Source organism: Coptis chinensis, chromosome 8 (genome assembly GCF_015680905.1).
Source record: "Coptis chinensis isolate HL-2020 chromosome 8, ASM1568090v1, whole genome shotgun sequence".
Taxonomy (NCBI): Eukaryota; Viridiplantae; Streptophyta; class Magnoliopsida; order Ranunculales; family Ranunculaceae; genus Coptis; species Coptis chinensis.
In genome coordinates this window covers 51572535-51587775 of record NC_141463.1, presented here as the reverse complement: position 1 = coordinate 51587775, position 15241 = coordinate 51572535, and the positions used below count along the sequence as shown (strand labels likewise).

At 38.0% G+C, this 15241-nt stretch overlaps 1 protein-coding gene across 1 annotated transcript; it reads left to right on the top strand.

Annotated features, from left to right (window-relative positions):
• Positions 1-347: 347 nt before the first annotated feature.
• LOC147481855 (serine carboxypeptidase-like 26) lies at positions 348-6425 on the top strand. The gene is given in 9 exon segments (XM_086575824.1): positions 348-1004; positions 1077-1172; positions 1243-1335; positions 1433-1518; positions 1601-1861; positions 2751-2878; positions 2957-3052; positions 5971-6076; positions 6181-6425. Coding segments are annotated over 9 exon segments (1371 nt in total). The 5' UTR covers positions 348-640; the 3' UTR covers positions 6322-6425.
• The last annotated feature ends 8816 nt before the right edge of the window (positions 6426-15241 follow it).

The following is a 15241-nucleotide window of genomic DNA, read 5'->3' as shown; positions in this document are numbered from 1 at the left end:
CTTATAGGTTATTAAGAAAGAAAAATTATTCGGATTGATTAAAAAATAATTATTTTGAGATTGATTTGAACAACGTTGTTTGGGACCAATTTATTGAATAATCATTGTTCATACATTTTAGTGTAGAAGATGTTTCAGACAATGAACAATATTGGTTAATATAAAGTATTGTCCTCATATCTTCAAAACGACAAAAAAGATAAAATTCAGACTATTTGTCCTTATAGGTTATTTTCACCCGAAAAATTCTCGGATTGATTAAAAAAAATACTGGTTTGAGAGTGATTTTCAACGGGCTTGGGACCAATTTATTGAATATTTTAACAAAGTTTTTTCCAAAAGATGACGGCCCTACAAGTTTCTTTATTATGGTGATTCTGATTTCGATGTCGGCTCCTATGTCAATGGATTGTTAGTGTCGGTTACACCGTTTGACCTTGATCCTATTTTTGGCTATTGAAGATGAGACTCCGGAAAGTCGAAAACCATGATTCTCCCAAACAGGTTCTGTTCGTAAATAATCGTAATACACGATTGGGCCTGGTTTAAGATCCATTATCCCCATCTTCTACTCTTCTGTCTTCACTCTACTTCCTGTTATATAACTAACTTCCAACTTCTTCCAACTGCTGTTGAAAAAATGGCTTCATCTCATTTCACTCCCACAACTCTTCTTTTTCTTCTTCTTCTGTTACTTCCCCTTTCTTCTTGTTCTTCAGACCAAGAGAAAGATAAAATCTTCGAGTTACCCGGTCAACCAACAAACATAGGCTTCACTCAATACTCAGGTTACATAACAGTGAACTCAAAAGCAGGCCGAGCTTTATTTTACTATTTAGTTGAGTCAACAGTTACTCCCCCAGAGTCAACTCCACTTGTTTTATGGCTCAATGGTGGTCCCGGGTGTTCTTCTATTGCTTATGGTGCTGCTGAAGAAATTGGCCCTTTTCGTATTCATCCAGATGGACACACTCTTTTCTTGAATCCTTATGCCTGGAACAAATGTATGTGAAATTTTCATGCTCTTGTACCTTTTTTTTAATGTTGTGTTGGTTGATGGGCTTTTTTTTTTTCAGTGGCAAATGTGCTGTTTCTTGATTCACCTGCTGGTGTTGGCTTTTCGTATACGAATACTAGTTCTGATTTGTATACTTCCGGTGACCGAAGAACTGGTAAGTTGACAGCTTATATTAATAGGAAAGCGGTTATGTAATTTTAACGTGGGGTGTTTGGAATTTGTAGCTGAAGATGCATATATATTCCTTGTGAATTGGTTGGAAAGGTTCCCACAGTACAAGCATAGAGATTTCTATATTACTGGAGAAAGTTATGCAGGTCTACTTGCCTATATTTCTTTTTATCGTTATTTCGCACAATGTGTTTGTAATGTGTTTCTTATGATAAAAGTTTCTTATTGCTGTATATGTTGAAGGTCATTATGTTCCTCAGCTGTCTCAACTTGTATACGAGAGAAACAAGGGAATTCAGAATCCTATTCTTAATTTCAAAGGGTTCATGGTAAGAATATAGACCTTGATGTCGTTAGTAGTTTAGGTACCTAAAGGTTTATGGGAGTGATGGTTTGGATTTTGCTTTCCAGGTGGGGAATGCTGTTATTGATGATTACAATGACTATGTGGGCACCTTTGAGTACTGGTGGACCCATGGTTTGATATCTGATGCTACGTTTAAAACTCTGAATATCCACTGTGACTTGGAAGTTTCAGAACACGCATCTGATGAATGCAATAAGGCTCTCGACATGGCAGATGCTGAACAAGGAAACATTGATCCTTACAGCATATTTACACCTACTTGCAGTAAAGCTGTATCTCGCGAGGTAAGTTAAGAAGTAAGCTATGTAAGCTCTCCTCCGTTAGTTATCCTTTCAATTGCAACTATAACAATTAATGTTTGCACCATTCACTGTTACCCTATACATTATGAAATCCCTGCATCTATCGTTAAACCACTTAATGGTTCCATTTAACTTGGTACATTTCTAACTTTGGTGGCTGTCTGAAATATTCCAACTGAAATACCAGCATGGTAGTTTACCAGTTTCAGGCTTTCAGCTTAACCTTCATTACCTTGCTCTTTAAGGAGCATATCAGCTTAGGCACCTAATTAAATTCAGTTTAACAATCATTTTTATAGTTGATTAAACATTGGGGGACACCTGGAAACGTCCTTAATCTGGTGACTCCCTCTGGATTTTTTTTCCCTTGTGTGCTATTGGAATCCCAACTTCATTTCGCTTCAGTTTTCTTAGAGAAAGATCACATTGACTTCGATATTAGTGTATTTTAGTGTATGATTTTACAATTTGCACTGGTGATTTCATTGCCAAAACCTTTTGGCACAGAAACGGCAACGTCCAAATTTTCCCAGAAACAGTCAAAATTTTGGAATGGCAAGTTCACTTGGCATTAGAATATTACTGTCTTCTAGGAGCCACTGGAACAAAGACACAGCCACATGGCAGCACACGTTTTAAAGTTTCGTAGCTCACTGTTAACTGACTAAGACACCCCTAATCTACCCTAACTGTCAAAGGACTTCCCCACATAAAAGGACGGCAGTTGGTAACACAAATTAGTGGACAAGGATATGAGATTTTAAAGGAATTCAATGCTGTTGATTTACTGAAATGGATTTCAGCCACATGTCCTATTCAAATTAATTACATTATTTCATCTTTTATTTTCACTCCCACTCCTTATAAACTAACGACATTTGATTTTACTCAGCGTAGGATGTCTATAGCATATGATCCCTGCACAGAGAAACATTCTGCAGTGTACTTCAATCTTCCAGAAGTGCAGAAGGCATTGCATGCAAATGTCACTGGAATACCATATTGTTGGGAAACATGCAGGTATTAATATTGTTTTTGAAGTTCGAGGAGATTTTCTTCTTAAATAGTGTGCAAACACTGAGTTCCTTCTCCTTGCAGTGATATTATTGGCGACCACTGGAAGGATTCTCCAAGATCCATGCTTCCTATTTATCGCCAACTTATTTCTGCTGGTATCAGAATTTGGGTGTTTAGGTAAGTTTATCACCTTCTCTTTCCTTTCCTTGTGTTATTTCCTTTTTTTAAACTGGTTTAAAGATTGTACTTCTGAAGAAAGAATATTAAGTTTATTTCTTCTTTATATGATTCCTGGTACCTGGGATGTTCAGAATGCATAAGTCAGCTACATTTGAATGCTATATGAAATTGTTTTCTAGAAGATGAAATCGGTAAAAAATACTGGGGTCATAGAGAAGCCCTGAAACATGGTTAGGTAGTTTATTCCGGTGAAAGTGCAATAAAGGCAGGAGTTATATTGTTTTGTTATGATATATGTCACCATTTTATGTAAAGTGAATTCTTTTATTCTTAACCCCGTATTTCACATGAGTGATGCATTTTTGTTGGCTCATTCCCACAAGATTTTGAAAACCGTAGAAATCTGCTAGAAATTTGGCTCTGCAGCTTTAGAGTCAACATTTCAAAACTTTAGTTGTTTAATTTTGATGACCGTTGTACTGTAATAAAGTAGACCTAGTCTAACTAGAAAAATACAAGCGACCGTTGATGACCTAGTTTACCGATTTTATCTGTCACTCTCAGTCGCAACATGAAATGCATACCATGAATAGTGTCAATAGACTCTTGTTTGTTTCTTCAGTATTAAAGAAATATGATAACCCACGGGTAGAACTCATTTTTGAAACTTGCTTACAAGGGGAGGGTCCCCAAGTGTTTATACGTAAGACTCCACTTCTGTGTCAAGGCTGAAAGCACTCGCCCGTCCCTTTCCATGCAGGGTTAGAGATTCAAACCCAACTCTTCCCTGTGATAGACCCACTCTGATAGTTTGATACCATTAAGCTTTCCCATACTAGATTGTACATTGGTACTCATTCACTAGTTAGTGGTATAGCGGCATATAATTGTTTTTTGTCCCCCCAACCCTTTTAGTATCATCAGTTTGAGTGGGTGGAAGATTATGTGTTTAACACAAGGCCGAAAATATCGTCCAATATATTGATATATCGGCGATATATATCGGAATATGGGGTACACAATATGGAAATAATACAATATTTCGGTGAGATATATTGATTCATTTTTGGACCGATATATATTGCACTTTCCGATATATATTGATATATCAGTGATATATATGATATATATCGATTGACTTGTTGACTGTTTGACCGATTTTATTGACTGTTGACCGATAATTCCGACATATGTTGTTATATATCGGCGATATTTCCGATATATATCAAAATTTAAACTGTTTCACAAAAAAGTTGGAATCTCTGAAATATCCCAATATATCGATATAGACCGATATATTTTGGTTTTTGGGGGATCCGAAATATCAGCCGATATGGAAAAATTGGGCCCTTGTTTAACATACTCAACTCCATTTCATGAGGGTCTGTTGGCTGCATGAATAAGGATAGCATGTTTCTGACTAGATGATGTGGAAAATGTGTACGGTCTTAGATGTTTTTCCACAATGGGTGTAGATTGCAGATTCAAGAGGGTGGAGAGCTTATTATCAAAAACAAGTTATATGCGTTCTAAAGGTTCCGTTGGACACCGAAAAATAAAGGCGCAAGTAAAAATTGTGCAGTTCCTTTATAATAAGAGCAGTTTATAGCGTTATATGTTACTGAAAACTTAGGCTCTTAATTACCAATCATCTATGGATGACTGAGGGTGCCACCAAAAAGGGCCCAAGTCCCAAGTATTTCTTATGTTCTTGGTTGTCAAAAATTGACATAATAATAGAGAACGATGTGTCTGGCACTGGTGTCCCCTGAAGTTGATTCAAGTGGAGTTGAACCATCTAACAATTTTTTTATAACGAGCCGAAAAATAAGATTAACAAAAACTTAATGTAGCAGCCAAGCCTTTTCATTGTTTGACTGTATAGGGTCATTGAACATACAATAATGCAGCATGCTCGTCCTCTAGCCACCAGTAAAGTCGCTGCCAAGTAATATGTTTTGATTATCAGTCAGTGGTAGTTGCACAAAAGGTAATACAGTGTCTTGATTGAACCTCCCATCCACACACCCTCCTTCCTGTTAGAGTCTTGGTGTGGTGTCAAATATAGGAGCAGGCTGACATTGCTCAAAAGTTAGATTTATCCCTAGTTTATGGAGGGTCTGCTAAGACTTTGTTTCAGAATATGAGGGTCTGGTGAGGTGATTAAAACAAGTATAAGCTAATTTAGCGATCTTATGATGTTACCATTGAGTCATATTTTGAAGTTTTTCCCATTTTCACTGACAAGTACACAGATGCAACATCTGTGAAGATCTTCTATTGTAAGAAGAAAAAATCAAGTAACCCCATAAGTAATCCACACAAATTGATCTCTTGGCTCTGTTTGCTTGTAGGCATAATTGAAACATTCTGTGAGAATTAACATGTTGGCCCTGAAGCATCTGTTGGATTTCTATCTGCTTTGACTGATTGACGATAAAATGAAGCCTCTTCCATGTAACGATACAATGCTACGAGAATATGAAATTTAATCTTTTAAGATGCATTGGGACAAACATAGACATGTAGGAAGTGTTATTCTATGAGTTGAGCATAATACATACTTAGAAGATTTATGAAACACTAATATAGGCAATAAGTAAGCATTCAACTTACTTTGATGATTATTTGCTTCAATGTATTTGGTGCTGTTACTTACAGAATGAGAAAGGTATGATGCTTTTTGTTTTACCATTTAGCTTTTCTTATTTAGTTCTTTCATATTAATTTACCCTAAACTAAATAGTAATCTGAAGTATCACTTTTTTACTGTTAGTGTCCAATTTCAGTGTCAGTATGTTTGTTCTGTGTAAGTAAGTCATTCATTATCTTTATGAGTGAACTTCCATTTTTTATGAATTGTTCATGCTCCTTGCCATCTGATAGTGGGATATTTATTTGAACTCTTTGTCCAGTGGAGACGCTGATTCTGTGGTCCCTGTGACTGCAACTCGTTACTCTCTTGACGCTCTTGAGCTGCCAACCCTTAGCAAATGGTATCCTTGGTATGACAACGGGAAGGTTAGTCTAATAACAGAGAAACTTTGGTTTTTCAATTGTTAAGCACAAGAAACTTTTAATTGTCTTTTGCCTAACATTTTTCTTTTCTCTTCTTTGTGAGCTAGATTGGTGGCTGGAGTCAAGTATATGCTGGACTGACCTTTGTTGCTATAGAGGGAGCAGGTCACGAGGTTCCCCTTCATCGCCCTCAACATGCTTATATAATGTTTAAATCTTTCTTAGAAAATAAGCCCATGCCTCGTTGAACAATATATGTTGATATAATAATAAGCATCAACTGACGGTATCAAACTGAAAAATATCTTGGTTGCCTCTCCATTTTATTTAATAAGTGATTAATATCTCTATCCATCTGGTCTAGCTTCATCCCAATGATTTCTTTTTTCGCACATAGACATCCATACTAGACTGAAGCGTCAGTTGTGTTTTAGCGTTACAGGGAAGTGCTTTAAGATTCACGCACTTCTCATGTAAAAGTGTACCATTTTCTGGAAGACCAATTGTAGAATTAAGTGTGATTAATATAATGCGACCATATGGAAGCTAATATGCCCATTCACTTGATTTTGTATCCTTGATGCTCTTCCGACGTGCTGGGATCCTATGAGCAATATTATTAAACAACTGCAGCCACTCTATGAAGTAATACGAAAAAGGTCTATTTAACAGTTACATACATTCACTCTCTTTTTCTTATTTTGAACGGTTTGTTTTGCAAATTGTAGCAGTATAAGGATTATCTGTTTTACCTCGAATCAATTTGGTTCCAAAAGTTTTAATCTTAGTACTTGAGATCAATGGGGACCTTATCAAAATTGCAAAGTGGACAGGGAACCTAACTTCAAGATCACAAATCATTGTTGCTGGTGAGGTTTGTTCCCAAATTTCCAAATTATTTCGTCCTCTGTGATTTACGTCGACTAAATTTTGGGGAACTTACTGAGTAGAACATGACATATTTGGCTCTTGACACTACATATTCCCAGTTGAAAGTTTAGATCACTGTTAGAAAACGTTTTGCAGCTTCCCACCCCTGGTCAGGTTGGTGTTTGTATGTACATAACCAAAAACTTATGACTAAAATGAATTAACTTGTAGAATCTGCTTTTGTTACTGACCTGATGATGCTTCTTAATCTTGTTTTTATTGGTAAATAATTTAATGGTGTTCTTCTAAATTTTTGCGAAAAGAAAACTCAATTTCAAGTGGTTTGTAGCAACCTCTTAGTTTTCATGAATCATGATCACCAAAAAATGACATGTTTTATTCCCATAGCTTTATAAAAAAAATTTAAGTTTTATTCCCATAGCTTTGTAAATTGCAAACGTTAACAACCTTATATATTATTGGTTCCACCCAATTCTACAGAGCACGCAAGTTTGGAAATACCATATCTAGTTGCTCTGTAAGACATCAAAGGTCCAACCTCACTTCATATTGAGGTTAGACGAAACCTGCTTAGAGCTCTTGAGCTTATTGTATGAGCTTTATCTGGAGAAATATAAAAGGTGAACTGGACAAGTTAAGATCAAACTTCTAACTTCAGGTAGTTTACCAAACATTTTATACAAAATTTTTGTTCAGTACAACACTTTAAAACTTCAGGCCACTTAAAAAATTCAAGCCAGTTTAGAGTTTAGACTATAGACCGAGGTCCCTTAAGTGAGCCCGACTGTCTCTACATTGCTTTACAGCTGAATGTTCTAGTTGCTACAAACATTTTACTGGTGCGTTCACTTAATTATGCCTGAAAATCCTCCTTTTATAGGCGAAGTAGGTACTTCATGGTCGCGTATAAATTTTTGGTTGGGTCTAAGAATTCCCAAAGTCCAAACAGACGTTAGTTGGGGTTCGATCATGAAGTTACTTCTGTTGCAAATTTCAAACCTATTCACCGTTGACGAAGCAAAGGACATTTGGGACTAGAAGTTTCATATTTATACACCCCCAATAGTATCTAAATGCACAGGAATAGCTATGCATTTTACGGGCTCTGGGTGAATAAGGAGAGTACGGTGGGGAATATACTTACAAGGAGAAATATAGCCACCAAAAAGGATGTGTAGAGCTCCAACAAACTAGAAAGAGATGCGTCTCCTATAATCCAGAGTCCAAGACGCACACATCTATCCCACTTCCCTTCGCAAAGGATCCGGCTTCTAATGGCTTTTTGCCTGAATTAGTCTCCGCTTCCGTTGGTAGTCTTGTATCTCCAAAGACGATTGTCGCAGATGCTGTGAAGCACACATCGTCGGTAACATGCAATGATTTATTTGTAATGCGGTAGAGGTTTAGTTAAGTAGTTGAGTCGATAGTTTGTTTATGGCACTTTACTTGTCTTTAAAAGAAAAAGAAAAGGTACCAATGCCGAGGGCGTGTAGTGTTGCATAAAATTCTTTGCGAAAATTGGCCATCTTTGTGGATGCTGCATATGAGCCTACTCTCTTTTTTTTGTTTTTCCGGTAACGATCGCCCTTCATTTATTCAATAGATATAATAGGACCCTTACAGTAGCTACTGACAAATGATGGGATGAGCTCCTCCAAGTGGTTTGTAGCGCACTTGGCAAGCTGATGCGCCCTAGAGTTTTTATCTCTATTAATCCAAACAAATTTACATGAAACTAAAACTGAAACACAATCTATAACAAAATCTCTAAGACTGGATAGGTGCCAACTTAAGGTTGAAGTGGACTCTGCTAGTGCATTCATAACAACTTGATTATCTCCTTTAACTTCCCCTTCCCTCACTCCCATTCTCCTTATGAGTATTACTGCAACTTCAGTAGCTTTGAGCTCTGCCTCCTTCACATCTCTAGCTCTAAATCTTCTATGAGCTGCTCCTGCAATTTCTCCTTAATGATTCCAAAAGATTGCACCTGCTGCCCCTTGTCCTGTAGACCTGTCAAATGCAGCATCAAAGCATACATAAGCACATACATTATTTATAATAGAACTAGAGCTATTGCTACTGCTGCTAGCTTTATTTATACAAGTACTTGGGTTACCCCCAATTGCATAGTTTCTAGTAGAGCAATTATTCATTGAGTTATGATTTATTCCCTGTTATGTTGTTGTTTCCTTCCTGAAAGACTCCAAGCACTTTATCTACAGACTAGTAGTCTTTTTCAGCAATCCTTCCTTGTTAGGTTTGCCTTGCTCAAATTTTACTAAGTTCCTGAGTGTCCATATTTGGTGCAATAGGATACATGCAAACACCCCCTTACCAGCCACTTTCTCAATTGGGCTGACGCACCAGTTGATGATCTCATTCAACCAATCTTTTAGGTTCTAGTGAGCATCAACATCAGTCCTACAAGAGAGACATGAAGCAAACCAAACACTCCTTGTCCATTCACATAAGAAAAAGAGGTGGAGGCCATCCTCTACTTGCTTATAACAAAAGGGACAAGAAAGGTCAGTGTTCAACTTTTTGTTTCTCAAGGTATCCCCAGTTGCCAAACCACCAGAATACATTTTCCAAGTGAACAGTTACCAATTTGCAGCAAAATCTAGTTTCCAGATTCTTTTTATTGTAAGTAAACTGAAACTAGACCCAGCACAATGATCCGACACCTGATCATCTTTCAGGCATCTATAAGCTTCCTTCACATAAAGAAAAAATTATTGATTTAGGTACTGAATTATAGTGGATTTTACATTATGGGTACTGTATTATTTGTTTTGTAAAATAGGGTACCGTAGATTTCAAATATTGCTAATATGGGTATCGTATGTGTATACTGTGAAGTATGTATACATATATGATGATTTGGCATACTCAATACTCACTACAACCTAATGAGGCCTCAATTCGGGCCCATTGATTGCGCTCAAAATCCCATCTTCGTTACCTTCTTCTACATATCAAGATCAGCTCTGTATCTCACTTACACCCCAAGCTTCACTTCTTTTTGTTCAAGAGTTGAGTTTAAAACATACCATTTCGAATGCTTTAGCTATTAAGCTTCAAAAGCTTCTTATGTTATCTTGTCATAGAAGGATTTTACTTTCTAAGCTTGTTCATTTAGCTTCTGATCATGGGTTGCCACCAAATTTTCATTCTAGGCTTTGTAATAATTATCCAGAGGTTTAACTGTTGAAACGTCGTATGGTCACGCTCTTGAGCTCGTTTCTTAGGACCCCGACCTTGCGAATCCGCTTCCAATGGCTTCTAGTAATCGTGATTTGATTGTGGATAGGCCATTAAAGTTTAAGCAGTTGAGATTGAGAAAAGGATTGAATGTGAAGAGGAAGCATAAGGAGTTTTTGATAAAGTTTGGACTGTTCAGGCTTCTTCTTCCTCTACTATTAGTGAAGGTGAATCAGTGTCATTGGAAAGGAATTGAGTCTGACTAGGCTTTTGGGTTTTATGGAGAGGTCATTGAAACGAGATAGAAGAAGTGATTTTGTTGTTAAACTTGCTACTGTTGCTGCTGCCATTAAAGCCAGACAACAACTTATTAATATTCTTCTATTTTCTCTCTCTTTGGAAATCTAGTCTTTGTGAATTTATCATGGGTGCAATCAATGGGTCTGAATTGATCATGGGTGCAATTAATGGGTCTGAATTGATCATGGGTGCAATTAATGGGCCTGAATTGATCATGGGTGCAATCATTAATGGGCCCGAATAGAGGCCTCATTAGGCCGTAGTGAATATTGAGTATGCCAAATCATCAAATATGTATACATACTTTACAGCATATATAGACGGTACCCATTTTAGCAATATTTGAAATCTACAGTACCCTATTTTGCAAAAAAAATAATACAGTACCCATTTTGTAAAATCCACTATAGTTTAGTACCCAAATCAATAATTTTTTCTCACATAAAACAGCCTTTTCTTATAATTAAACCAAGTAAGTTTGTCTTTCCTATTCCTAGGCCTAATGATGATATCATTTATAGCTTGGGCAATAGGGTTAGGAAACAACTCATTAATCAGCTCCATGTTCCAATCAAAACCATTTGCATGTCTCAGCTCTGCTACTTTCATTAAGTGATTATTAGGTCTTGTATATGCATAATCACTTAAGGTAGCAGGCTTTCCATGTATAGTAGTCCATGGATCATGGAAAACTTACACTGTTTTGCCATCTCCAATGCTCCAGATAGAGCCTTTATCTATCAAGTCCATGGATTTGGCAATGCCCTTCCAGAAATAAGAAGTATCTCTAAGATAATGCCAACCCATTAGGTGGCCACCATTTCTGATAAATGGCCCCGAAAGATCTTGTCCAAAGAGAATCAGGATCATGATATAGCCTCTAGCCATGTTTGGCTAATAAGGCTTTATTCATATCCCTTGTTTTCCTGAATACAAGACCCCCCATAGCCTTGGCTGAGCACAACTTGTCCCACCTGATGGTATGCAGATTGGATTTCTCATCAATCGTCCCATTCCAGAAAAAGTCTCTGCACACTTTGGCAATCTTAGCACAAGTGGTGGCAGGAATAGAGTAAGTGAGCATTGTATACAAAGGTGTAGCTTGGGCTACAACCTTTATAAGAACAGCTCGACCAGCTTGAGAGAGCACTTTTTCTCTCCAGCCTTTGATCTTGGTATGAACTCTATCAACCAAGTATTCAAAATCATCACATTTCTTACTTGAGAGGATAATAGGCACCCCCAAGTACTTCTCATTAGGGTGGAAGGGTATAACTATCAGAAACCTCTTGAGAAGCTTCTTATGTTTATCATGCACATTGTTGCTGCAATAAACACTTGATTTGTCATAATTGATCCTCTGGCCATATGCCTCACAATATTTGTTCAAAATATTTTTGAGATTCCTAGCTACGTGGAGAGAAGTTTTACAAAATATGATCAAGTCATCAGCATAAAGGAGGTGACTTATAGAGGGTGAATTCCTCCTAATCTTGATGCCACTGATCTCACCATTATTTTCATTCTTTGCAATTAACCTTGATAAAGCCTCAAAAACAATAATGAAGAGATAGGGGGAGAGAGGATCCCCCTGTCTCAACCCCCTCTGAGAGAAAATACGAGCCTACTCTAAGACCTTAAAGTCTTAAACCTGCCTATTGCCCTGATATATATATTCTATTATTATGTCACGACTAAAGACTCCAAGTTCCATATTTCACCACCCTGGCCGATCTTGCTACAACCAAGAAACAGCTAGCTAGGGAGTAGGGATACCATCCTTATAGAAATGAGATCTAAGAAACATAAAGCCTGTTGTAACAGTTAATCAAATGGCATTAGTCACTGGAGAATGAATACATTCTAACTCTCCTGTATGGCATTTCTTTTATGAACATTCAGATCGAGCACGTAACACTATTGTAGAATGATGGAAATGAGAAAATATTATTATTCTTGAATAATATTACATAGGAATCCACTCTCTTTAAATAAGGAGACACATTATAACTCCTACATACTCAATGTGGGACTAAAACCCATAATGTAGTATACTACTATTCATATATCTCAACACTCCTCAAGCTGGACCATGGATATCACACATGCCCAGTTTGGACAAAACCTAGTCTACTATTCACAGCCTTCGTGAGAAAGTCTATAAACTACTGAGACGTAGGAACATATAAAACACAAATCTGTCCAGAAGTCACCTTCTCACGTAGAAAGTACCGATCAACCTTTACATGTTTGGTATGATCATGTTGCACAGGATTAGCCAAAACGCTAAGAGCAGACTTGTTGTCACAGTAAAGCGTCATAGATGAAGATCTCGTAGAAGATGCTTTAGCCATATCAGCTCACACATACCTTAGGCCATTGCCCTGTACTCTGCATCAGCACTGGACCTAGAAACAACATCCTGTTTCTTGCTCCGTCATGTAACCAAATTACCACCAATAGTGGTACAAGTAGATCGTCAATCAGATCTACAACTTGTATAATTAGCATCAGTCCACGCCTCGACCTGAGACTGACCATTATCTCAAAACAAGAGGCCACGTCCAAGACATCCCTTGAGATAACGGAGCACACATATACCTTCCTGAAGATGAGGAAGACGTGGCTTGTGCATAAACTGACTGAGAACTCCAATTGCATACGTAATATCAGGACGGGTAAGAAAAAGATAGAGGAGCTTCCCAAAAAGTCGCTGATACTGGCCAATATCTTCCAACAACTCCCCATCATAGTCGGCTAGGTGATGGTTTTGTTTAATAGGTGTATCAACAGGGTGACATGCAAATTGCCTTGAAGCATAGAGAAGATCAAGAATATACTTTCTCTGAGAGATAAAAATATCATAACTAAAACGAGCAACCTCAATCCCGAGGAAATAACGTAGGGGGCCGAGATCTTTCACCTGAAAGCGAGTACTGAGATAGGATTTCAAGTCACTAATACCCTGAACATCATCGCAGTAATAACAATATCGTCCACTTAAACAAGCAACACAACAATCTTCATACCAGAGTGTCAAAGAAATAAGGTGTGGTCAGCTTGACTCTGAACATATCCATATGCAGTCATGGCTGCAGCAAATGTATCAGCCCAAGTGTGAGAAGACTGCTTAAGCCCATAGATAGACTTCTTCAACCTGCACACTAAGCCTGAAGCAGAAGAAAAATGGAAACCAGATAGACATAAACCTCTTCCTATAAAGTCCTATTGAGAAAGGCATTTTGCACATCCATCTGAAAAAGGGGCCATGTCTTGGATGCAGCAAGAGAAAAGATAACTCAAATCGTATTCATCTTGGCCATAAGATCAAAGGTCTCTTGATAATCAACCCCATGAATCTGTGCATACCCCTTAGCAACCAACCGAGCCTTGTACCTACTAACTGTTCCATTTGGATTTTGTTTCACTGTTAAAACCCATTTACACCCGACTGCTCTACGCCCAGGCGGAAGAGAAACCAAGGCCCAAGTATTATTGACCTCCAATGCATGTAATTCCTCTAACATTGCTGCCTTCCAGTGAGGCTGGGCCAACGTCTCTGCTACTATACGTGGTATATCAACCAAGGAGTGAGAAACCTAAAAATATATGTAACTAGGAGACAAACGATGATTTTAAGTATACTCAGTGATAAATTAAGCCACAATATTAGCATCTAGCTGGCATCATCCCTGTAGAGCGCTTCTCTTTTCAAACAACAATAGGTGGAGTATCAGTTCTATCAACAACTGGTAAATCAACATCAGTAGTAATTGGCACAAGAGGGATAGGAGATGGCTCAATACCTAGTAAGGGTGAATCAGTGGCAAGTTGTGAACCTAGAGAGGCAGAAGATGTGGGGCAGTCTGGTGGAGGAGGTTGGCTCCCTGGATAACATCGAGTATAGACCTGTAAAGAAGGTGGAACAGAATGTGGAACTGGAGGGAAGATTGTAGGCTCTGGCTGAACACTCACCAGAAGTGGAAAAGAAAGAGAAATGGAAGGTGAATCCTCACATGGAAAAGGGTGAACTGGAAAACACTCCCCCGGAGATAAAACCTCACCCGGAAAGAATGGAGTATGTTCAAAAAATGTAACATCCACGGAGGTGAAACAACGACGCGATGAGGGATGATAACACTGATAACCCTTATGAGTATGAGAGTAACCCATGAACACACATTACAAGGCACGCGGATCTAGTTTAGAGATAGACTCGGTGACTTGGACGAAACAAACACACCCATAGACATGAGGTGGAATCTGAAAATTTGAACGATCAGGATGAAGGATGGAATATGGAGTGCGAAAGCTGAGAGCTCAAGATGGAGAACGGTTAATGAGATACACCACTGTAAGAACAACATCATACCAGAAACATGAAGGAACATTCATGCTAATAGACATAGCACGAGCAAGATCAAGAATATGGTAATTTTTTTCTCTCAAACTTGCCATTTTTCTATGGAGTCTTAGTGTTAGAGGCTTGATGTGAAATATCATTAGCCTCACGTAACTTTTCAAGACCATGAGACATAAATTCGCATACGGGCGGAACGAAAAACTTTAAACTGTTTTACCAAACCGAAAGTAACGAACCATTGCGATAAAAGTTTGGAGGGGGAGGAGTCCTCATCCTTGAATTTCATCAAATAAACCCAAGTACACCTAGAGAAATCGTCAATGAATAACACAAAATAACGAAATCCCAAAACAGAAGTGACTGGGGAAGGACCGCTCGGAGTGCACAATGTCAAACAAAGACGAAGTTTT